The 23,774-nt window shown below is 41.3% G+C and overlaps 1 protein-coding gene and 3 pseudogenes across 1 annotated transcript in view; 1 reads left to right on the top strand and 3 right to left on the bottom strand.

Annotated features, from left to right (window-relative positions):
* The first annotated feature begins 2,951 nt into the window (after positions 1-2,951).
* Positions 2,952-23,774, top strand: part of LOC147442402 (trans-cinnamate 4-monooxygenase C4H2-like) — a 37,196-nt gene continuing 16,373 nt past the window's right edge. Inside the window, exons 1-3 of the mRNA XM_086529370.1 lie at positions 2,952-3,407; positions 4,462-4,625; positions 4,831-4,961. Coding sequence (XP_086385496.1) covers positions 2,952-3,407; positions 4,462-4,625; positions 4,831-4,961 — 751 coding nt within the window. The remainder of the gene's footprint in view (positions 3,408-4,461; positions 4,626-4,830; positions 4,962-23,774) is intronic.
* On the bottom strand, positions 6,948-11,992 carry LOC147442405 (uncharacterized; annotated as a pseudogene).
* LOC147442404 (uncharacterized) lies at positions 12,243-13,035 on the bottom strand (annotated as a pseudogene).
* On the bottom strand, positions 17,120-19,250 carry LOC147442403 (uncharacterized; annotated as a pseudogene).

The raw sequence follows: 23,774 nt of genomic DNA, 5'->3' as shown, positions 1-23,774 counted from the left end.
ACATTATCGACTAAGGTATCTTTTATTGGCTCCAATGGCCATGCCTTATCAATGCTCTCACAGACCACAAGGAGGGACCGCCACGCATGTAATTTCCACAACCAGGCATAGCTGAAGCATTAGAGGAACAGCTCCATACTTTCAACACTTAAAAAGCATCACAAAACAAAAATGCTTCCAGCCTTGAATCTCGTGAGCAGGAAATTTAAAGCATTAGAGGAAGAGCTCCATACTTTCAACACTTAAAAGCATCACAATGTTGGTGGAACCTTAGCCACTCGTCACCTTCTTTGTCTTCATGCGGAAGGCCTTCCGAGGGGCGTCAGGCTTTTTGTGGGTCTGGAAATAGGCTCCGACTCCGCTCCTTCGACCTCTAAGTACAGTCAGGCCAGCATGTGGAGATTTTCTTGCATTTCCGTCTCCGCCGGTCACCAACTTACGGTTCGTCTGCACGGCGGGGGTGGAACCCCAGCCACTCGTCACCTTTTTTGTCTTCATGCGGACCTGCAGTCTGCACTTTTTGCGCGGTTCTTCAACACGTGGAGAGGGTAGAAGAACGTTTTTCCAGCTCTGTCAAGTTTGGCAGAGTTGAGAAACTTGGGCATATTTTGTTAAAGCGGGCTGGGTAGCACACCCCCCCCCCCCCCCCCCCCCCCCGCCCCCCCCTTGCGAAACTACTCTTAGGCGCAAGCATTACTGGGAATGGTCCCTTATTCTAAACCTTCCGAGCCTCAGCACTATATGGCACGAGCCCCTTAAAATGGGATCAAGGGTGGAGGTGAGAATGGTGAGGCGTGCGCATTGTAGGCCGGTGATCTGAATTTACAAGATTGTGTGGTCTGAATTTACAAAACTGTCCTAAATTTACAAATCGGCCTGTATTTACTTATGTGGCATTGAAATGCCAAATACTTCAATGAATGCATGTGGTCGTGGTGGTTAGAGCACATGCACCACACGAGGGAAGTCATGGGTTCGAGGCTGAAGGTGCGAGCCCAAATTTACCTACTAACCCAAATTTACTAATCGACCCGAATTTACAAAAGCACATCCCACGGCTCGAATGACCCTCACCGTTGATCCCATTCGAAAACCCCCGTGCCAAATTGAACAATTCTCCTGCCACGGCCTTGCCTTCTGCTCCATCCTCAGCCCGCCGTCTGCCCCCTCTGACTCCACTCCTTCGACCTCCAAGTACAATGTTTCCTTGTCACAGGCATGTCGAGCGTATCCGGAAATCAACGGGCCGGGTTCCAAGGGATGGCACTCCGGACAAAGAACTTCTCACACTCTCATGAGGGTACCACATTTGGCAGACAATTGTGGAGCCATATATATGTATCCTACTGAACTGGTTCTGAGCATCATGTGTAGCCCCATCTCGAGTCACGACAAGGCGCTCACTAGCTGTAGATGCCAGGCGCTCTGTAGTGCTCTTCAAGTAGCTATGCGGTGAGGCCATAAGCAGCATGATGATTTTAAGCGGCTAAGATTCACAAAACAAAAATGCTTCAAGCTTTGAATCTCGTGAGCACGAAATTTACAAGACCAATGACTCAACTTATGAAACAATTCATCTTCAGGTTTGATCATGGAAATAAGCTTATCTTCAGACTAAAGCCAATATTGCTCAGTGCGTCAAGATCATTGTAATGATGAGTAGCCAACGGCAGCAAGGCAGACGTTCATACTCGAGCCAGTGCAGGTCTACATATATTGAGTGTAGTCGATCAATGATGTCCGTACTCAGCTCTGCAGCTCGACAAGCCAGATACAATTGGTGAAGGGAAAGGAATATCTACCTCGTGGGGGGCCGAGCTCATCCACTGTACGCCCTCTGCACGCGCACGCAACGTTGGCCTCGAGCTCGAATGGAAGCACGTAGATGCTTTGTTTTCTTGCAAGAAAAAGGGACGCCAATTTTTTTTGCCAAGATTCAAGAAGAGCCCTTCCAAAATTCATATTATTTGTCCGGCGTCCACCTTGTCGAGAATTGGAGGCCCTAATAATTTACCTACCTTCACAGTGTTCCCTGGACAATGTCCCAACTAGTTTTCCTGTATTCCTTGCCTTTCCCTGTGTCCTCTGCATTTCCTAGTTCCATCATGTTTGTGATCAGTTATGATTGATTTTTCGATTTAAAATCAAGCAAGGGGGGATTGTCACTTATTGATACCTCCTTTTGGGATGCTCACGATTGTTGGTTGATCGTGATCGTTGGATTTTCTAGGAAATGCAAAAGATTTCGATGGGTCTCAAAAATCGAAGCATGAGCGAGACCCATGTACTCTCTCCCCTTTAAGTTTGACTCTAACCACTAAGCTATTATGGAATTGTTGAAAAAGGTGTGCGTGTTAAGTTTTTAGATCAGATCATTGCAGATGAGTTCACACCTAGTTCACGCTTAGTTCACATCGATTTCACACCAAATATGGTGTGGTGCATATACCCTCCCAAGTTCACACCAATTTTGGTGTGTGCACACTCAGTTACCACCCTATTTAAATCAAGTTCACAGACACTTCGTTCACACCTAGCTCAAACATGTGATATGACAGCCCAAATTACTCCTGCCTCGTGACGCCTAACGTAGGCCATTGATCCCACCTCCCTAAGGAGGTGTCAATTAGTGAAGAAGGGGGGAAGGGGGGGTTTCCTTTGCTCGGCTCAAACTGGAGAGTCTTTTTTAGGTGGCTCCCTTCATACTCCCTTTAAAGGTGGTTTGGGAGAGCCCTCTAATTTCACTGGAGGTGCCCTAGAGCACCCTCCTAGATACGTGCGTGGTGCCCGCTGTCTTGAAAAGCGGAGTGACCACTTCATTTTTGCGAGGGGGGTGTGGCGCTTCAACCACCCCCCACATTAGCATTCCGCCTCTTGCACCAGGTCACAGAAGCTCGCGTGGCTAGAATTTGGTATTGAGGGGGGCAAGCTATAACAAATCCGCTCTTTGCATGGTCGGTTATGGATCCGCAGATCCATCGTCCAATAGTGAGATCGTAAAAGGGCATGACTCCGTGCTAAAAATTCTTGGTGGTGAGCTTGCGACGAACAAGCCCCATCATTGTAGATCAGATCCCTCAATTCCAACCTCACATACCCAAGTTGAACCTTCTACTAGGCATGTTTCCTTTGTGAAGAACAGGGATCTTGATATGGAGGGAGACTCTGAGATGCTCTATCTAAACAAAACTCAAACACCAACTTGTGAAAGAGTCACCAATGACAAGTTGAAAGAGCTAGCGGGGAAGCAAATTAATGACCTTGCGGAGAATAAACCACACACTAGCCGCAATGGCAATGTGCATAGAAAAGGCAAGAAGGGGCATGCGGAGGCAGTGCCGACGAAAACGGACATGATGAGCAGAAACTTAGAAGTGGGTGTGCCTTTAGACTTAAAGGAGCTCCTGGTGAGTTGCGCACAAGCTGTCGCTATTAGAAATGCTATGAGGGCATTTGAGATGCTTCAACAACTCAAGATAAATGGGCAATCTGTCAATGGCAGTGGGCTCCATCGCGTCACACATTATTTTTGTGAGGCTCTTGAGGCCTGCATACATGGGATACGGAGCTGTGCTTACTCCGATGTGGCTTACAACAACCGCCCTTCAATAGTTGTGTTTCTCAAAGCGTTCAAAAAAGCTTTCTGATTCATACCAATGTTTAAGTTCTCCCACTATTCTGCTAAATCAAAGCATTCTTAAGGCAACAAAGCGTGCGGCACGCCTCCGCATTATCGACTAAGGTATCTTTTATGGGCTCCAATGGCCATGCCTTATCAATGCTCTCAGACCACAAGGAGGGACCGCCCACGCATGTAATTACTAGCAATTAATTTCCACAACCAGGCATAGCTGAAGCATTAGAGGAAGAGCTCCATACTTTCAACACTTAAAAGCATCACAAAACAAAATTGCTTCAAGCCTTAAATCTCGTGAGCAAGAAATTTAAGAGCATTAGAGGAAGAGCTCCATACTTTCAACACTTAAAAGCATCACAAAACAAAAATGCTTCAAGCCTTGAATCTCATGAGCACGAAATTTACAAGACCAATGACTCAGCTTATGAAACAATTCATCTTCAGGTTTGATCATGGAAATAAGCTTACCTTCAGACTAAATCCAATATTGCTCAACGCGCCAAGATCATTGTAATGATGAATAGCCAGCGGCAGCAGGGCGGACGTTCATACTCGAGCCAGTGCATGTCTACAACTGGCGAAGGGAAAGGACTATGTACCTGGTGGGGGGCCGAGCTCATCCACTGTACGCCCTCTGCATGCAAATGTAACGTTGGCCTCGAGCTCGAATGGAAGCGGACAGATGCTTTGTTTGCTTGCAAGAAAAAGGGGCGCCAATTTTTTTCGCCAAGATTCAAGAAGAGCCCTTCTAAACATTCATATTATTTGTCCGTCGTCCACCTTATCCAGAATTGGAGGCCCTAATAATTTTCATACCTTCACAGTGTTCCCTGGACAATGTCCCAGCTTGTTTTCAGAGCTTTGAGTACAACTATGGCGATTTCATCCCAATTCTTCGGCCCTTCCTTTGCAGGTATCTCGAGCTTTGTCAGAAAGTGAAGGATGAGCGCCTCCGCCTCTTCAACAAGCACTTTGTAGAAGAGCACAAGTAAGCATTGAAGATTGTGTTTTGATTGTACTTCCTAATTGTCAACATATAACATATTGCTCTGTAGATTCTCAAAATCTTGTAAAACTAGACCTCCCAGCTGCTTATAGAGCTCTCTTATAATATGTCTTCATCTGCATGGAAGCCATGGTTATTTTGCCACGGATATTGTGAATTTCACCTGATGTCCACTTTCTCTGTGCAGGAAGCTCATCAGAGTCAATCCTCCTTCGCATGACGAGAAGTGTGCCATTGACCACATGCTCGATGCTCAAAATAATGGAGAGATTACTGAAGATAACGTTTTGTACATTGTCGAAAACATCAACGTCGCTGGTAATTAATTAACATGTAATGCAAAACTTGTGTCAAAAGATTCAGATGTGGTCATGTACTTTCTTACTGAATTCGGTTGAGCTGGCATGACATCTTTCTCTGTTGTATTCCTTGTGGTCCATGGAATGGGGCTTGGTGGAGCTCGTCAACAATCCAGACATCCAGAGCAAGGTCCGCGATGAGTTGAGCACAATACTAGGCAAAGGGGTACCCCTCACCAAACCCGACGTGCCAAGGTTGCCATTTTTGCATGCTGTGGTGAAGGAAACAATGTGCTTGCACATGGAAATCCCTCTACTGGTGCCACATATGAACTTGCATCAGGAAAAGCTTGGAGGGTACGACATCTCAGCAGAGAGCAAGATCCTGGTGAATGCATGGTATCTGGCCAACAATCCAGAATGGTGGTAGAAGCTAGAGGTGTTCAATCCAGAGCGATTTCTTGGGGCCGAGAAGATCGAAGCCAATGGGAATGACTTCATATTTTTTCCGTTTGGAGTTGGGAGAAGAAGCTGCCTAGGAATTATTCTAGCAATTCCCATCATTTCCCTTGTGCTTGGGCGCCTTGTAGAGTCGTTTGAGCTCCTTCCTCCCCCGGGGCAAAGCAAGGTGGATATAATGGGCAAAGGAGGGCAATTTAGGTTGCACATTGCTAAGCACTCGTTCTTAGTATGCAAACCCATCAGTTGATCGTTTGAGAAAGCTCCTTGTCAACAGATGCCAATATGTTTTGTGTAGAGAATTCACGTGCAATCCTATCTTGACATTCATTTCTCAATAATCACAACGTCCAATCCAATGTCATCGGCTAAACCTTGTCATTGAGCTTTCAGACACAATTATTTCGAGCCTGTTCCCATACTTATATCCTACAATCAATGCAAACATTACAATTTTTTGTTCAAAGAGCTCGTGACTTACAAGCTAGTCCTGCATGCCCACAGCTGTATAAATTTTACTTTACTGATTAACACATTCTGCAACATCACATTTCTCTACCTCTTTTGCACACTCAAAGGCCGCATTTCCCTATCTTCGACAAGCACTTGAAAGAGCTGACTAAATTGGAGGATAATCGTATGATGGCATCGTCTTGATTGCTCTCATAGCTCTGCCAGAAATGCCTTGCCAATAAGTGAGTGCATCTAGAGATAGGCCTTCCCTTAGCATCTAGTGAAAACAGCATAGAGCTTCCTTGCCACAACCATATTCTTGGAAGTATCCCACACAAGGACTTTTGAAACGTTTTCTATATAATTAAAAAAAGAGAATTTCCTATATACTTTTCTAGATTGATACAATCAAACTAGAAAAAGTGCAATGTAGAAAAAATGGAACATTTCCTAGGTAGTGTACCTAGAAAATTAGATGAGGCTTTCATTGTAAAGTTTAAATGTAGAAAATTAGATAGACGTCCATAAGAAATTGCTATTTAGAAAATTAGAGAAACGTCCTACAAAATTTTACATATCAAAAATCAGATGGACGTCCATAAAAAAATCCTATATAGAAAATTAGAGGGACGTTCTACAAAATTTTACATATAGAAAATTGAATGGACATTTAAATTTAGTTTTTTACAAAAATTAACAAACTGATTGAACTATAGATATTTATTAATCATTTCTTAGCTTTTAAACCGACCAATGTTCCATCTTCGCGTCATTTTTGGATCATCCACTATAACACACATCACACTAATCAGTAAACTAACAACTTGATTAAAAGAAGATCAAGTCATACAAATCAAAGTAACAATAAAATTACTCATAATAAGTAGATTTCTCTTGAAACTATTGTCAACTTATGATTTAAAGTGACTACATTTTAACATTGAACTTTAATCTCTTTGCAAATAAAAAATAACTTCATCAACTCAAAAGAGATGATCAATTGGTTCTAAAACAATAAAATGTTCAATCATCAAGCGAACGACAAATAACATGAAATATAATGTTCAACATGGTCTGTTCTGCACTTGATCGCTTACATAAAAACAACTTTCACTTCATCGAAAGTCAACTCATGATCAAGTTGCCTTTCAATGATAACCCTCTCACTATCAACCAACCACCTCACCAAATTCACTCTCATTTCTTCCAAACTCAAACCTCTCTTTTGCTCAAAAAATGAGCTCTCCTCCCTTTTAATCTTGTAGTAACTAACTTTTAAAACTAGATACATGTCATCAATTGTGTGCAGATCAAAGTATTTAAGGAGAATAGTCTCCTCGTCCTCCACATTTAAAGATGAAACCTACATAAACACATAACTTACTACTATAAACAAAGGGTTTTATGAAAATACATTTTACAAAAGAACTAAATATTAAAAAGATGAGAATTACTTCATCAAAATTTGGAACATACACATTCGATGTGTCACCTGCAATGCATTTCTCATCCTAAAAGAATCAACAAAAAGAGCTTAGTATTAACAAATTTGGATTATTGCTTACACAATATGCAAGTTAACTTTTAAGACTACCTTTGTTTTCTTCTTTATCTTCTTGGAAGTTTCTTTTCCAAGCTTAGTAGCAAGAGACTCTTTAAGCTTTGCACTAATATGATAAATTATCCCACAAACAAAATATGTAATTTTCTTGAAGAATTTTAACACTATGCACCTTATTACATTGAGTACCAGTCAAAGAAAGAATATTTAAAATTTCATTGAAGTAGAGATTGTCACCTTTCTCTCTCTAGTACTTTTTTGTGACGCCTCATGATTATTTGCTTGACATGACGATGAAACAAAATCCACAGTCTCATATCCCAGCTAATGTTAAAAAATATAAAACATATAAGAGAATCTTTATGTGTAAAAACAAAACACATGCCATTAGTGGCATTACCTTCAATGGCATGTCACTCAAAAGACTTTCTCTTTGCTCTGGCACGGCTTTGACTCTTTTAATGTTGCCATTCGATAACAATGCTCCAAAAGACGGAAAAGATCCATCCACATTATCTAAATTGAGGTCTTCAAATTGAATTTCCTATAGAAGACAGAAAGAAGTACAAAAAAACTTTTTTATGATCGTTTAATTTTTATGTATATATATTACTTGAGAAAAACATATACCTGCTCTTGCAATGAAGATTCCATACTTTTGGTTTTCTTCCACATAGAGAGTAAATCTTATCTCTATAATGGATAAACCATTTCATAAGACTTCAATTTTAAACTTAGTAACATGAAAGTACTAAATTTTGTTCATAATTCTTGTAAAGAAAATCAATTCATAAAGTTATGAAAAGACTCACCATTTTCAATGAACCAATTACTCTCGATGTGCCCTCAGCTTGATTTTGTATCGCCAATGGCATACAATCCACATGGGTCTCCTTTCCCACATCATCACATAATTTAGGGGATACGTCTACTAGCTCAATGCTAGACGTGTATACAAACACATAAATAAGTAAACACATGGCACATACATTTAATATATAAGAAAGAAAGGTCAAAATATAAGTACTGTCTCTACACTTGAACCTTTCAAAGCAATAGTACCAGCATTTTCTTTTTTTGCAGTCCCGTGTGCCTTGAAAAGTAAGATGAGTTTAATTAATTTCTTTCATAAGGCCCCTATGAAGCCAAATATCTTTATACTTAGAAAATATATACACACTTACATCATTTGTAGTCTTCTTTTTATCATATTTTCATTGCAATTGTGCAGAGGTCAGCACAAACTGATAAATGTGTGTCTCCTCCCATTGGTAGGTTGCCTTGCCGAGTCCAAACTTCAAAGGTGCTAATTCACCGATCTTAGTTGAACTAAGACTGTGAATTTTTTGTTGCTCAAAGCGATTGTGGCGTAAATCGTCCACAAAAGGATAGTTCTTAAACCATCCTATAGTTGTCCAAGAGCACTCTATGTTGCTCGTCGAAGTACATCTCCAAAAGCTTCTTTCCATACATTCTATTTGGCTCTCTTAACTTTGGTTTGGGTGGGCAAAAGATGTCATTGTATGAAGGAATAGGGACATCATTCTCATCCATCTAAGCTATAATTCTTTTTTTTAAATTGACACCACTTAAGTACTATTAAAAAGACATCTAAGTTTGCGATAAATAAAAGTACAATATGAACACAAATTAAAAAATCGACACCACTTTAAACTTTTAATATAAATAATATGTCTCTAAAATCATTCATGAAAATTGAAAAAAAGCAACATTAAAGCATAGCTTCTAAATAGAGCAAGAGATAAATAATATCCACTTTGATGCATATCATGCCTGCTGCCACATATATGGTAGGAACTTCACTTTTTCATCCTGATCTGTAACTCTTTTTTGCTTTAAAACTTTCCATCCTTGGACTACATATGAGCAAGTTGATATAAGCTTCCAATCCTCATCTTCGGTAGTCGTTCTCCATTGGGCATAGCTGTTATTCATTGCTTGAAGTTTTGTTAGCCGTACTCGCTTTAGACTAGAGTCTACCTCTCGAACAACAGCATATGCTAGTTGACGAGAGGAAGATTCTTCATCCACAAACTATTTGACTTGGACTATGTCATTCTCCTCAAGCCATGGAGGTACACATCCAACACATCCATCACTCAATAAGCACCTACGAATGCCTAGATCTTTAGTCTCATAGGCAATAATACAATTCTGAAACCTCCACGGAATAAACTTGTGTAGTAGTAAATTGACTTTTCTTATACAATCCCAAGAGAAAGGCATAGGGGTGACTTGCAGTGCACACATTCCTGTAATCGGATCCACATTCAACTTTTCAATATCTTCTTCAACCAGGATTGACTGTCTATAATAATCTGCACCAAAAAATAGTAGAAATTCTTCTTGGGACTGCAAAGTAAAGAAGAATCTGATTCGCGCTTTCCACTCACCTACAGAAGCTGCATTCTCTTGATAATTATAAGATCTCACCACAACTGTATCTTCTTTGAATAGAACCTTCTTGTGTTGTAGCACTTTAGCAGCATTGAATCCATACCGATTCATAAATCGTTCCTCCTCACTTCATGGCAGTCTCCAGTTTTTCCTTCGTGGACCAATGATGATGCCTTTCTCATGAATGGATCTCCCACATGGATAGTCACATCCATAAGCTACATGAGCATTCCACAACTCCTTTGCCTTTATGATGGATGATACTCTCAAGATTCCATTTTTGTGCCATTGTTGACAGTGAAGAATATTTCACTCATCTATCCTGTGTCCTTGGGGTGCCATGATTGCACAGTGGAGCTCTTCATATAATCTTTGATAAGGAAACAATCTATCCTTATCGTTTGAATTTGGGACAAGACCCATGTAAGAAGCTTTCTCTTTTGGAAGTTCATAAAGGAGATTTCACTCTCTTTGTTGTTCGACTTGATGTTGACATATGTAGAGACAAGGCATTCATATATAAAGCACCAGACAACATCATGATTTCCATGGCGAATAACATCATCTAGAATCTCTCCACTACATTTAGAATAAAAAACATCTTCAGTTAGAATTACCTCAAAGAGCGTATGACTTAGAGAAGCTGGTTTGTAGAGACCACAAAGAAGTCATACATGCCACATGCTCGAGCAGTGAAGAGTTTGCACCCAACGACTCTTCACTCCTGACTCTCCAAGATGCAAGAAGGGTTTGTGCTACTTTTATAGCCTCCTTAGACCACCCATGGTCTCCGGTATAGTTAAAAAAGATGTGGGCAACATCAATCAACAAGAGTCCCAAGTCTTCCACTATTTTTGGAAAACCCTCTACCTCAAGCAAGACACCATTGTATAAATTTTTGGTTCTCTTCTGCCTTGTAGCTTTCATGGTACTTGCTTGGGTTTCTAGGCCAACGTCCATGGCGTATTGTTGATGGAGCACAACTTAGGGCCCTTGGTGATATATCATCAATCCTACGCTTCATGTCATTGGTTAAGTTCTTCATAAGCAATGATAAATACTTTTGAAAAACATTTAATGAGAGAATGTGCATTGTGTCATAGACAAGATCCAATGACAATTCAAATCCATAAAGCTCATATAATCTCCATAAGCTTGATTTTCCACTCAACCCCACACTCTTTAGTATCTCTTCACGTTGAGTTTGAGAAGTTACTCTAATGGATCGAGACAAGGCAGCCTACATTTCAACTATACTTCTCTTCGGAGGTGGATAACGATATTGGAAGCGATTATTGTCATAGAGATGTCTCCCTTGAAAGCTTGAGCTTGATGAATCCAAAGTGGAAGATGCCTTCTCCCTACGACAAAAGTGTTGTCCACAATCCTTAAATAGCCCAATCTTGCATTGAGCAGGGTGGTCTCCAGTGACCATCATTACCACTGCACGCAATCTGATGTTTGTTGAAGAGACCAATGCCGCATCAATCAAGTGAGAAGAATAGTTGAAATTAACTTGAAATCCATCTACATATAATTTCTCTAACTCCCTCACTAGTGGCTCCAAAAACACATGAAAAAGATCTCGAGAGGCTCCAATAATCTTCTTGCAGCTGAAAGGGATAAATAAAATCGGTATAGGCTGTAAAATAGAGTTCTTTCCAGTGTTTAGAACTCTAATTTACACAACCCCACAATTTTTTTGTGTCGTTTTTGATGATTGAAAACCGTCCTAATGGAGCAGTAGTGCAAAGTTTTGAGGATCTCCCTAACAACTAAAATAGAGAAAGATCCAATCAAGATACAAAAGTATATATAAAATTTCAAAAATTGAGCAAGAAGATATTGCTTTGGAAGTAGGGAGATACCTTGACCGTCCTCTTCGGGATTTTGATCAATCTACGACACGACTTGCATGTAAAAGCATACATTTGTTGATCCTCGGTCCAATTCAAGGATAACTCCTCAGCATCATATGTTGCTGGCCATGCCTTGTAAGAGTGTCTACATGTTTTACAAATGATAGGAGGCTCAAAGGTTGAAGCTGGGTTCCAAAAGTCTTTGAGATCCTTACACTTGGCACCATCCCAAAATTCATCAATAACCATAGATAAATCTGTGGTCGACCGATTCAACCATCTGTCCTTGCGATGCCACATACACAAGATGTTGTGGCACACGGTACGAGAAGAACATATAAGCTCTAATTGCTTTTGAATAGGAAGATAGTCTAAGAAAATCATTTGTTTTTGAGGCAAAGCACATTTTGTGCATCTTTCACAGCAACGAGGACAATCCCTTATCAATTTCCTACCCTTGCATCCTTCAGGTTGTTGGCATAAGCACAATACAACATTCCCCACATAATTATCCTCATTTATTGGGTCGTACAAAATAGGATGATGAGTATTACCCTTTAGACCCATACAAATGAGATATCTCTCATTGTCTACCATACCAAGGCTTCTGTACATTGCGTTCAACTCTGGCCAACATGATGGAGCATGGATGCCACCAAGGTTGCCTTCCCAATTGTCTGGAAGCTTTACCAAGAGAGAACTCAAACTCTCTACACCATTCTCTGTGCTTTTTCCAAACAAAAGCTTTAGCATCTGATCTTGAAAATCAATAGAGACCTGATGTTCATCCCAGAGGGCTTGCATTTGAACTATTTTTTGGAAAATCTTATCATCTGTATTGGCCACATCTTCCTCCTGTTGTTGTTCTTGCTCGTTGTTTAGAAGATCTTCATTGTCAAGAGTCCTTGCATTCTCATGCTCTTCAAGGTTTTGACTACCTTCAACAATTGCAGGAGCTTCATAGCCATGGAAGATAGGAGACACATTCTCTTCAAGTCTTGATTGTGATTTTGACCTATGATAGATTCAAAAGTACTATATTCAAGAGTTTGACAATTCAACTGCGATTGAAGTTCGTTTGTGCTTGTAGGTACAATGGTTTCTTGATGCCGTGAATCATGTATACTTTGAATGCCAAATACCGAGTTTATTTCTCGATATCTAGCCTCAACATCCTGATGTCTTTTATAGGTTGATGGAGCTACGAACCTTCCACCATAGCAATATGCTTTGCATGAACACCATTGTTTTTGAGGTACTTGATGTGATGACATTTGAGCAGTCTCAACCGTAAAAGTAGGTTGAGAGTTGGAGGTGGGATGCTCAAAATTTCCAATACTCATGCTTGGATGAAGATCCCCATTGCGATCGTGACAAAGGTGCTCGTAATATGTCCTCCTACTAACAAGCTCATACCCAAGAGAGCTATGCTTGCACTTATAATTACATTGGCACCTATGTAGCCTTGTGTCTCTAGGCTCCATCTATTTGACACAAAAGTGGAACATAGAGTATATTTCTTCACTTAAAACTGACTTTCATCAAATTAAAAAACAATAGTCTTTATAAGTTGTCACAAAGTAAAGCATTGAGACATTACATCAAATCTTTCAAATTACATGAAATTTGTGACATCCATTGCTCATCTCCACAAAAGAGAATAATAGGAGTCACTCAAAAGTAGTTTTCTAGAAGGAATAATAGGCAAAATTTCTTCCATTCTTTCTAAGATAACATCTACAGATACCAAACTGTACTCCGTGCGCCAATAGACTATGTAGTAATCAACAAGACGAAGACTCTCTTTCAGAAGAAGGAGCTTTAGATTCCCATCCCACCCAACATGATCATCAATCCATACATGTAAAAAGGTGGTTTTTGGCTTAGATTGACCAAACAAATAATAAGAACTCTCTTGCGACGGCTTCTCTATTTCTTGGGTTGCCATTAAAAAATTAGTTAGCTCAAGGACAACTTCCTCGCCCACCTCCATCGAACAAGCACGCAGATTAGAAAATGTACCTGCAATGGCAAACTATTTTTCTAAGGTCAACACTATCTAAAATGATCAAAGATTTGCTATCTATCGTCATCTTATTTCTTTTTAAAGATCGCTCAAGTAAATTTTGGGTTTCATGTGTAATGCAAAAATCACTACATCTATAGCATTAGACATAGATAACGATTAAACAATGTTCGTAATGTTTATTGCAAGGAAGCAAATGCACGTAATAACAGATGATGCAAAGAGTGCCAATGCCTACACCAGGAGGGAGAAACGAATTACCAACCCTAGGGACCGTATAAGGGAGGAAAGGCTTTGCCCATAACGGGGGGACCCAATTAGGTTTGACTCAAGTTTTTTATGAGTCGAAGAATTCTTTTTGGTTTTTAAAATTTTATAGACTCAATAGACCGAGCCATGTGCATGTCCCCATAAAGAATCACTTAGTGTTTTTCTTGACGAATTTGTGGCTTGTTCAGCTATGGTGAAGGACCCTACAAATGTCTCTCTCTTTAGCATGTATTTTGTATAAAGACTTGGATGTACTCTCTCTCTCTCTCTCTCTCTCTAACTTCAAATCCACTTATATCAAAGGTATATTGATAAACAAAGCCATTGAGCTAGACATTTACATCTGCAAGAGCCACCATGACATTGACGGAGCTTCGTTAGAGAATTAGGACTATTCTACCTAGCACAACATGAGAGACATTCGATACAACTATTTACAGAGATGGACATTGACGATGCTCTTCAAGCTAGGACTAATGGGACAACGCCCTAAATAGGACATCCTTTGACACTCATGTTCATTTTAGCTTTCATTTTACTTTATTTTGTTTTATACCAAAACATTGTATTGAATCCACTAGGATTGTATCAATTTGGTCTCACAACTCATTCTGGCCTATAGAAGACGTCTAATATAACATTTTATTTCATTTCATTCATCTCTCTCTCTCTCTCTCTCTCCCCAAATGCCTCAAATAGCACAATATACAAATTATACAAATGATTAAGGGTAACAGATGATGCAAAGGGTCTCAATTCCAAGAGTGAGGGGGAAAGGATTTGCCCACCATAGGGACAATAGGGGGAATAAGATTTTCCCATAGCAGGGAGACCCAATTAGGTTTGACCCAAAATTTTCATAAGTCTCTTGGTTTCTAGAATTTTAATTTGTAGGCTAAGCCATATGCATGTCTCATAAATATGTGGATTGTACAACTTTGGTAAAGAATCCTATAGAACAATGAAACAAATTTATGTCTCTCTCTTTAGCATGTCTTTTAAGTGAAGGATTGGGTGTTCTCTCTCTCTCTCTCTCTCTCTCACTTCAAATCCACCTATACCAAAGGTATATTGACTAACAAATCCATTGAGCTTGGGAGAGCGAGATGATTACTTCAATGAAAGCCACCACGACATTGATGGAGCTCCATTAGAGAATCAGGACTATTCTAGCACAACATGAGAGACATTCAATACATAGGCAGACATTAACGATGCTCTTCATTGACGAATGCACTACATCCTCGAATAGAGCCCTAGGTTGGACATTATTGGACACTCATGTTCATTTTAGCTTGGGAGAGCGAGATGCTAACTTCAACGAAAGCCACCACAATATTGATGGAGCTCCGTCAAATAATCAAGACTATTCTAGCACAACATGAAAGACATTCGATACAGAGGTAGACACTAACGATGCTCTTCATCGACGAATGCACTACATCCTTGGATAGAGCCCGAAGTTGAACATTCTTGGACACTCATGTTTATTTTAGCTTTCATTCTACTTTAATTTATTTTATACTCAGACATTGTATTAAATCCACCAAGATTGTATCAATTTGCTCTCACGTCACTTTGGCCTTTAGAAGACGTTTAATATAACATTTCATTTCATCGCTCTCTCTCTCTCTCTCTCTCTCTCTCTCATACACACACACACACATTCCACAAAGATTATATAAATTTGGTCTCACATGTCATTTTAGCTTAGAGGACGTTTAATATAATATTTTATTTTATTCTATTGTATACTCAGACATTGTATTAAATTGCACCAAGATTGTATCAATTTGGCCTGTAGAAGACGTTGATATAACATTTCATTTTATCTCTCTCTCTCTCTCTCTCTCTCTTTCCATCGATGGAAATGATTAAACAATGTAAAGCTGAGACAAACCAACCTTAAACAACGTTAACCTTGAAAATGAAGGGTGAGCTGCTACAGCCGACGTGTCTGTCCAAGAGAATCGAACGCCTTGCACCCACACAGACGACAAATCTGGCCGCTAGCATGATATCCTCAGAGCACCGTTGGTTGCTGTCAGCTTGTACTTGTCATGATCATCCGTGCACGCTAATGTAGTGCAGTGCACAGCTGAGAGGGGAATAAAGAGCTGATCAATCTAGGCTAGTGCAGCAGGAGCGACGCCATATTTGCAGCAATGAGCTGCTAGCTAGGTCAAGTACGGGCCAGGTTGGGATAGGGTAGAGAAAGGTGAATAAAATTCGAGCGAGAGAGAGAGAGAGAGAGAGAGAGAGAGAGAGAGAGAGAGAGAGAGAGAGAGAGAGAGTGGGAGTTCCCGCCACTTGGTATCTGGAAAAAGAAATTATCTGGGTATGGGGAAAAGTCAGAGGACACACTACCTAGGAAAATCCTATCCAAGTGTCAACTTTCTATATAGAAAAGAGGTGGAAACTCCTTGTGCCAAGCCCACAAGCCTTCAAGAAGCGGAGTCGGATGGGGCAGACGGCGACGCCCCTCGGAAGGTTTAGAATGAGGGACCATTCCCAGTGATGCTTGCGACTAAGCTGGCGACCGGCGGAGGCTGGGAGCCAATCTTGGGATAGACTTTAGCACATGAGGCCGGACGGCCGCGCCGTGCGACGGCTTCTTTATTCCAAGAATATACTCCGACCGGCCGGCGATATTGAGCACATGATAGCCGGTCGGCCGTCAGGCCGCCGCGAGCTTTGAGTACATGGATAGTGGCCGAACGGAGACAATAAGCCCCAGGTCTCCCTAAAAATTATTTATTGAGTTTCTTTTTTTTTTGTACTTGCCTAGATGCGTGCTACAGGGGGAGATCCACTCCGTCAAAGTCACCTTGGATTCGAACCCAACCCCTCCACATGCCATGCACACGTTCTCCTCGAAGGTTTCCCAAGCCTTTCAAGGATAGAATGCTTTTTGTTTTTAATGGAATACAAACATACGTCAATCAAACAGTGAAACACATGAGGCCATAAAACACACAAAACAAGCAAATGATACAGTATGCACACGTAGAAACATGCAACAATGCAAAAATAAAAAAACGTACCGTCAAATCTACCTATTCTTGTAAAACACACAAAAAAACAAGTCAATTTGATTCGTCCAATCAATGCACACATTAAGATTCACACTCTCAATTTTGTGCGATTCGCCTATTGAAATCCATATATAGTGTTGTGCGCATTCTTAGGCCTGCTGCGCGTTGATGCGTCATCGCACGCCACCTCAAGACCTCCTCCACATTGGGGTGTGGGTCAATTTCCTCCAAAGGCTCTGGTTCACCCTTCAATTGCACAAAAGTGTTCAATATGCAGTAAGTGTCAATAACCAAGGGAGCAAAGGGAAGATTTACATTGAGGTCGCGGAGAATGCGCCATCGGTTTTTCAATATACTAAATGCATTCTCAACCTTAACCCTACCCTTCGCAATATGTCTATCAAAAATATTATTTTGTGGCAGGTCTTGCCCACCTTTGGATTTATAAGCTTTGAGAAGAAAACTCGTTGGCTTATACGCTGAATCTCCCACAATATACGGCCTCACTCTCAAGCCGCTCACTTCTAGAAGAGGCGTATTCAAAACCTCATTCCGCTTCAGTTGAGCATATATTGTAGACCCCTTGAAGATTGCGGAGTCGTGTGTGCCTCTTGGTGCACTACAAACCACATTCCAAAATATTTTTCTGAAGTCAACAATGCCCTGAAGAGGAATGTTGTGTAATCCATGGCGACTAACATACTGTGCAGGGAAAAAGTCACCCTGAGGCTTGCATGCAATCTTTATGTGAGTGGCATCAACTGCACCACACATGTTCGGTAGGTCCATAATGTCGTGAAAATCTTCTATGATCTTTGCTAATCGCCATCCCGAAGGCGTCTCTAAGTGGGTCCGGACAAGCATCTCCTGAGTGTTAAGTGCTCTAATGATAAGGTTGGTGCACTTTCTAATGGTAGAATCTCCCATCCCAAATAATTGACATAATGTTCTTGTGGAATGGCCATGTGGAAGTCTCCATAGCACGCAACCAAGTGCTTGATCAGCTTGGATGGGCACCCTAGACCATCCATGCACATCAGGACACGGGAGATGAGGTAGGATCAATTCTTTCAACTCATGAAATGCCTCGTAAGACATCCTATAATACATCCTAAAAATAGCCTGACAATTTACTCGTCGTGATGTCCAAATAGCTGAGTGGATGACATTCCAAAATGTCACCTTCCTAGGGAAGCACCACCATATCCGTACTAGCTCCATCCCAATCAAACCCTCCTCTATCAGACCAAACATGGATGCAATGCAACAGACTACACAACCAATCAAACAAAAATACATACACTACATTTTATGCCTCCTACGATCTTGTCCTGGGTCTTCCTCACTAGGGGAAACAAGATGCAGATTTAGCAACAACAAAAGAAGTAGTTCAGCTGCATCCATAACATCCATCCTACATTTCCAAAAAACAAAATAACGCATTAAAGAATAATACCAAGAAAAAGTCTGATTCCATTTAATTCCTCCCTCCCTGGCTCCCTCCCTCAAAACAATTTTATGGCGATTAGTAAAGTACCTTGGGTTTGGTGACAATCTTCGTGAGGTCCAGTTGAAATTTTATATACATCTCCATTCGTAAAGCCTTCTCGTCCATCCTGAGCTTCAACAATCTTTCCTCTTGGGCAGCCCGCTCCTTCTCGCAGTCTTTCATTGTTTGGGCCATCCCTTTCATCTCCTCCCCGAGCTCTTTGGCAATAGATCCTAGCGATGTGCGTTTGGGCTCTTTCACTTTTTGCGCTTTAACTCCATGAAGGTCTTGGACCTGAGGGATCCGTGTTGCACCCCTCGAATCTGTTGCGCTAGCCACACTCGCCGTCTCCTCTACAATATTCTCACCCTCGCCTCCACCCTCACCCCTTGTCTCCCCACCAATATCTCCCTCCCCCCCATCCTCTCCATCATTGCAGCCATCTCCCTGTTGAGTGCCCTGACTCCCTGCATGAGTGCTTTGCCAGCTAGCACTATGAAAGGCTCCCAGAATCCCAACACATTGTGGAGTGGATGACCACAAAGTGTCGACCAGCTCGAACTATTCCCATGTGGATCTTACCCCCCCAATGGTTGTTGTTTCTTTTTTCCCCTAACAGTGTCTATGCGGTTCCTGACCTACTCTCATGTGAAGGTGCCAGTAACCTCATTGTTTAATTGCAATGTAGCTTCGTCCTAGTCTTTCGGTCTAAAATTGCCTTTGTTCATATGAGACCATCGATCTTCGTAGTGTTTAAGCAAGGTTGATGTTGCGGCCTCATCCCACACTAGTATCACCACACGAAGGCGTTTAGCCCCCTTGGTCGACTCACTAGATGAGGTCACAGGAGGACGCAATGGAACAATAGTTGCGGTAGTGGATAGAAGAGAAGGCCTAACATTCAATGCGGGCATGGTCATAGAAGCCCCCATGCAAGGAGGCCAGTGATCCTTGGCTAGGAATCAACGGGGAAAATGATGCAAGTGGGGGTCTTGGCCGTATGAAGGAAACACCCGGAACAACACTCGGTTGGAAAGGGATGGACGGTTGACTCAATCCTATGTTCTCAATCAACTGACCCTCACTCAATGAGCCCCCCCAACCATCCTCTTGAAGCAACTGCATAAACCCTAGGTGTTTGTTGAATTGGGTTTCAAACATCCTTTCGTTACCAGCCAACCCACTAGTCTCTCTTGAAGGAACACTCTCTTGGCTGCCTAACCCTCCCTCGTTAACCCTAGCCATTCGTTGACCACCTCTCAAACTCATTGGATTTTGGCTTGCAAATATCGCTAACAATCAATGACATGCATTCATAGACTCAGGAAGGAAAACATGCATTTCATCTATTGGAAGACCCTCCTCTCAAACCAAAAGGCAATTTACACAAGTTGTCTATCAAGATTTTTTTTTCTGGAAATGCATAAAACAGTACTCATAAACTAAACATTATGGAAAAGCAATAATCAAATGATACCATTGGCAGCAATAGTTAGTGAGTGTGTGTGTGTGTGTGTGTGTGTGTGTGATCAAGCAACCTGACAACAATATTAGTGTATGTGTGAGTGTGTGTGTGTACTTGATCAGCATGGCATGTCTGTTGGTTTTTTTTTTTTTTTGGGGGGGGGGGGGGGGGGGAGTCAAATCGAATACCTTGATTAGCTGAATATTCCAAGCTTGTGAAGCTGCCGAAACGAACTCCTGCAGGCGTGTGTGGAGAACCAAAACAGAAGTGCCGAATATGAAGGCTTTTGCACTTGCACGCAGGCAGATGCTGACAAGGGGTTGGGGAGCCATTGTGACCTCTTGCTTTTGATTGGCCAGCCAAATATGGCATGGCTGGCTGGAGTGGGGGAGGCCTAACTCTTCTCAGCGAGCGGCCAACTAGAAACTGCATGCCACATCAGCGTATTTGCAATCGATCGGGCTATTTTTGAGAGATAGAGGATCGAAGTCAGATGGGGCAGACGGCGGGCTGAGGATGGAGCAGAAGGCAAGTTCATGGCAGAAGAGTTGTTCATCTATTCATGACTCCCAACACTGATTGGAGCAAAAGCAGGGAGCCTATTTCTAAACCCACAAAAAACCTGACGCCCCTCCGAAGGTTTAGAATGAGGGACCATTCCCACTGATCCTTGCGACTAAGCTCGCGATCGGGAGAGGCTGGGAGCCAGTCTTGGGAGCAGCATTACATGGGAACCGTCCGTCATGGTCGTTGGCCGGAGAGGGGGCATAATATTTTATGCAGGCTGAGTTCTCAATATGGGAAGCGATTCCAAGAGCTGAGGTGGTGAATCACCATTGGTCTGCAATCTGTGTCTGCGCTTGGAAATTCCAGAGGTTGAGGTGTTGGCAACAGAATAACCATCAGTAGTGTACTTTCTGATTGCTGAGTTGGATGCAAGGCATCCGTGCGTTCTGACATTCCCCATGCTAAGGTAACGTCCATCGCCGCACGATTGCATGCTAACATTCTGAAAAATAATGCGAGTTGATTATGAAGCACTCAGTTGTAGAATGCAAATCCAACAGTTGATCATGGAACCTTGTTTGAGAAAGCTCCTTGTCAACAGATGTGTAACAAAAACCAGAATTTTGTAGCTAAATAACTCCATAATTATAGCTTGAATTTCATTAAAACATTTGCACCACTAATTATGCAATGTAGCCTCCAACATGTTTTAACACCAATATGTTTTGTGTAGAGAATTCACTGGCTTTTATGTACCATTAGGGCCAAAAACGACTAAAAAAAGGATGTTTGGTAATCCATGGATTAAGAAATAGGTCAATACTCACTTGACACATATACAAACGTATGGCATTCTCGTCTCCTCTAGCTTGAGCTTTTGTGCTCCTATTTAGCGAAAAATATATAAATGTCACTTTTATTTGGCTAAATTGCCTATACCTGCTGGCGTTCCTGTTTTTTTTAATGGATAACATCGTATTTTGGGCCTGATGTACAAGTGCTCTTTTCTATTTAATATTGTACAATATTAAGCTAGAAGATACGAGATCTTAATTTTCAATAGTGATGATGACACCTATTAATGACTAATCCTTTTTTTTTAATGTTTCATTTTTACTTACCCTCTACTTCTAAGCACCGCATCAAGGGCTTGCACTCATCACGTGCATACATAATATCTACATCAACATGGGAACACACTTGAAGACCTCCTTTCTCACATTGTTTCGGATCGATGTCCACAGCGTGCGATTGTGGTTTGATTGATCCACCCGCTCTAGGCTCTCTCTCGCCCTGTTTTAGTAGTGTACCCACATCGTGCGCAAAAGACTCAATGACTTTTTCACTCCTCCTCCCCCTATCGCACCATTCCAACTCTTTCCCGCACTGCACTTGTCATGAGTGAGCTTGTCACCCTCCTATCGCGTTGTTCTAGATTTGTGGCTACACCACATAAGAACCTTGAATTACCTTGTTAATTGGATTCCTAAGGTTTTTCTCAATCAGACGCAAAAGCACTCAGAGACTTTGTCACTCCCCCTATTGTGTCATTTTAGCTCCAGTCCACACCATGTGAAAAGGGGTTCATAGAGCTTGTCACTGCCCCCCTCATCGCATCGTTTTGGCTCAATGCACACACCATGCAAAAAAAAACCTGAGTGTCCTTATTATTTGGTTTCCTATGGTTTTTCTCATACATACAAGATATTAGCAAAAGGCCTATTTGGTGCCACACTATGCCGTGCTTACACAATGGGATAGGGGGTGGTTTTAGAATCTCACTACCCCAACCCTCATGTTGTGTGGGTTATTTTTGGAACACCAATTTGGCGCCACACTATGCCTTGCTTGCACAACAGGATAGGGGTAGTTTTAGAATCTCATTACCCTTATTTGCCCCCTATAGATCCACCTTTCTTGCCCCCTATAGATCTCGTTTTATATGCACATCCATTAAGCATATTGGACCCAAGCATAGTCATAAAATTACTCAATTCTATTTCACAATATGTAATAATTGTAACTTTTAAAAGCTAAAATATTTGAAGCTTTTGATATCATAGATGAGTCCAAAATGCCTAACAAACTCAAAAACGACTAGCTATATGCCTCATTCGAACACCCGGAGAGGTCGGTATGGCCCCAAAAGGCATATGAAGGCACTATCCCATACGGTGTGAGGAGACCGACAGGGTGCGAGGAGAGCGATAGGGAGCCTTCAGAGGCGTTTTTTGGCCATACCGACCTCTCTGGGTGTTCGAACGAGGAATATAGCCAGTCGTTTACGAGGATTGTGGGCATTTAAGACTCGTTTGCGATGTTAAAAATTTGTCATTTTTCTCTATTTGAAAGTTATAATTATTACAAGGTATTATATTGTGAAATTGAATGTTTTGTAAGTAGATTTAAAGTAACTTTGCAAGGAATTATATTGTTTTTTTTTTTTAGCAAAACTCACAATTGTGAGTGAATTATATTGATCATCCCAAAAAATTACGTCTTGCCATGCTCGTTGTAACTATGGTCCCTGGAAGGAATTATATTGTTAAAATGATAGTGTTTTGCTAGGAATGACATTGTAACTTTGCATCTAAATAGTCTCCTCCTTGGAATGATTGTTCATGTTCAACAAGGTGGCTGTTGTTGGTTCTGTGATCTCATCCTCCATAATTGCCCCCTTAGTACCAACTGAGTAGTTATTTTAGTGCATTGCTTCTTTTTTGTCCTCCTCCCTTTCTTGTCAATATGAAAAATGAAGTTTGTGCTTGATAATGTGACTTCTATGTGTTGCCATAGGCCTTGTTTTGCAAAATATGGTCCATGTAGATAGATCATTTGCTGCAAGATATCATGAGATCCAAATTCCCATGCATTTTAAGATTCCTGGAGTGCAGATAATGGCAAAAAATTCAAAAAGGAGGGTGGCTACAAGGGCGCGCCAATCAACCAGATAGAGACCCCTATCTGGCTAATTGGCGCGTCCTTGTGGCCAACCCCCTTTTTGCATTTTTTTGGCTTTTCTGCCCTTCTAAGACTCTTAAAATGCATAGATTATGACTGATTTAAATTGTTCATGCACAAAGTGTCATCCCTCCTCCCCTAATCCCCTTGGCAGCGGCTACACTTACAATTACTTGTTACGCAAGTGAAAAAGGACACCAATTTCTTCATCACAAAACTAAGTTGAAGAATCTACAAGATAGGAGACAACATTGAAAAGAATGTGCACGCTAGAGAGGCAATTCCATATATTTCATTACTTTTGAGAAGATAGAAATCTACTTCATTTA

This window comes from Adiantum capillus-veneris, chromosome 14 (assembly GCF_014529385.1).
Source record: "Adiantum capillus-veneris isolate H3 chromosome 14, ASM1452938v2, whole genome shotgun sequence".
NCBI lineage: Eukaryota > Viridiplantae > Streptophyta > Polypodiopsida > Polypodiales > Pteridaceae > Adiantum > Adiantum capillus-veneris.
This window is presented reverse-complemented; position numbering and strand designations above follow the sequence as displayed.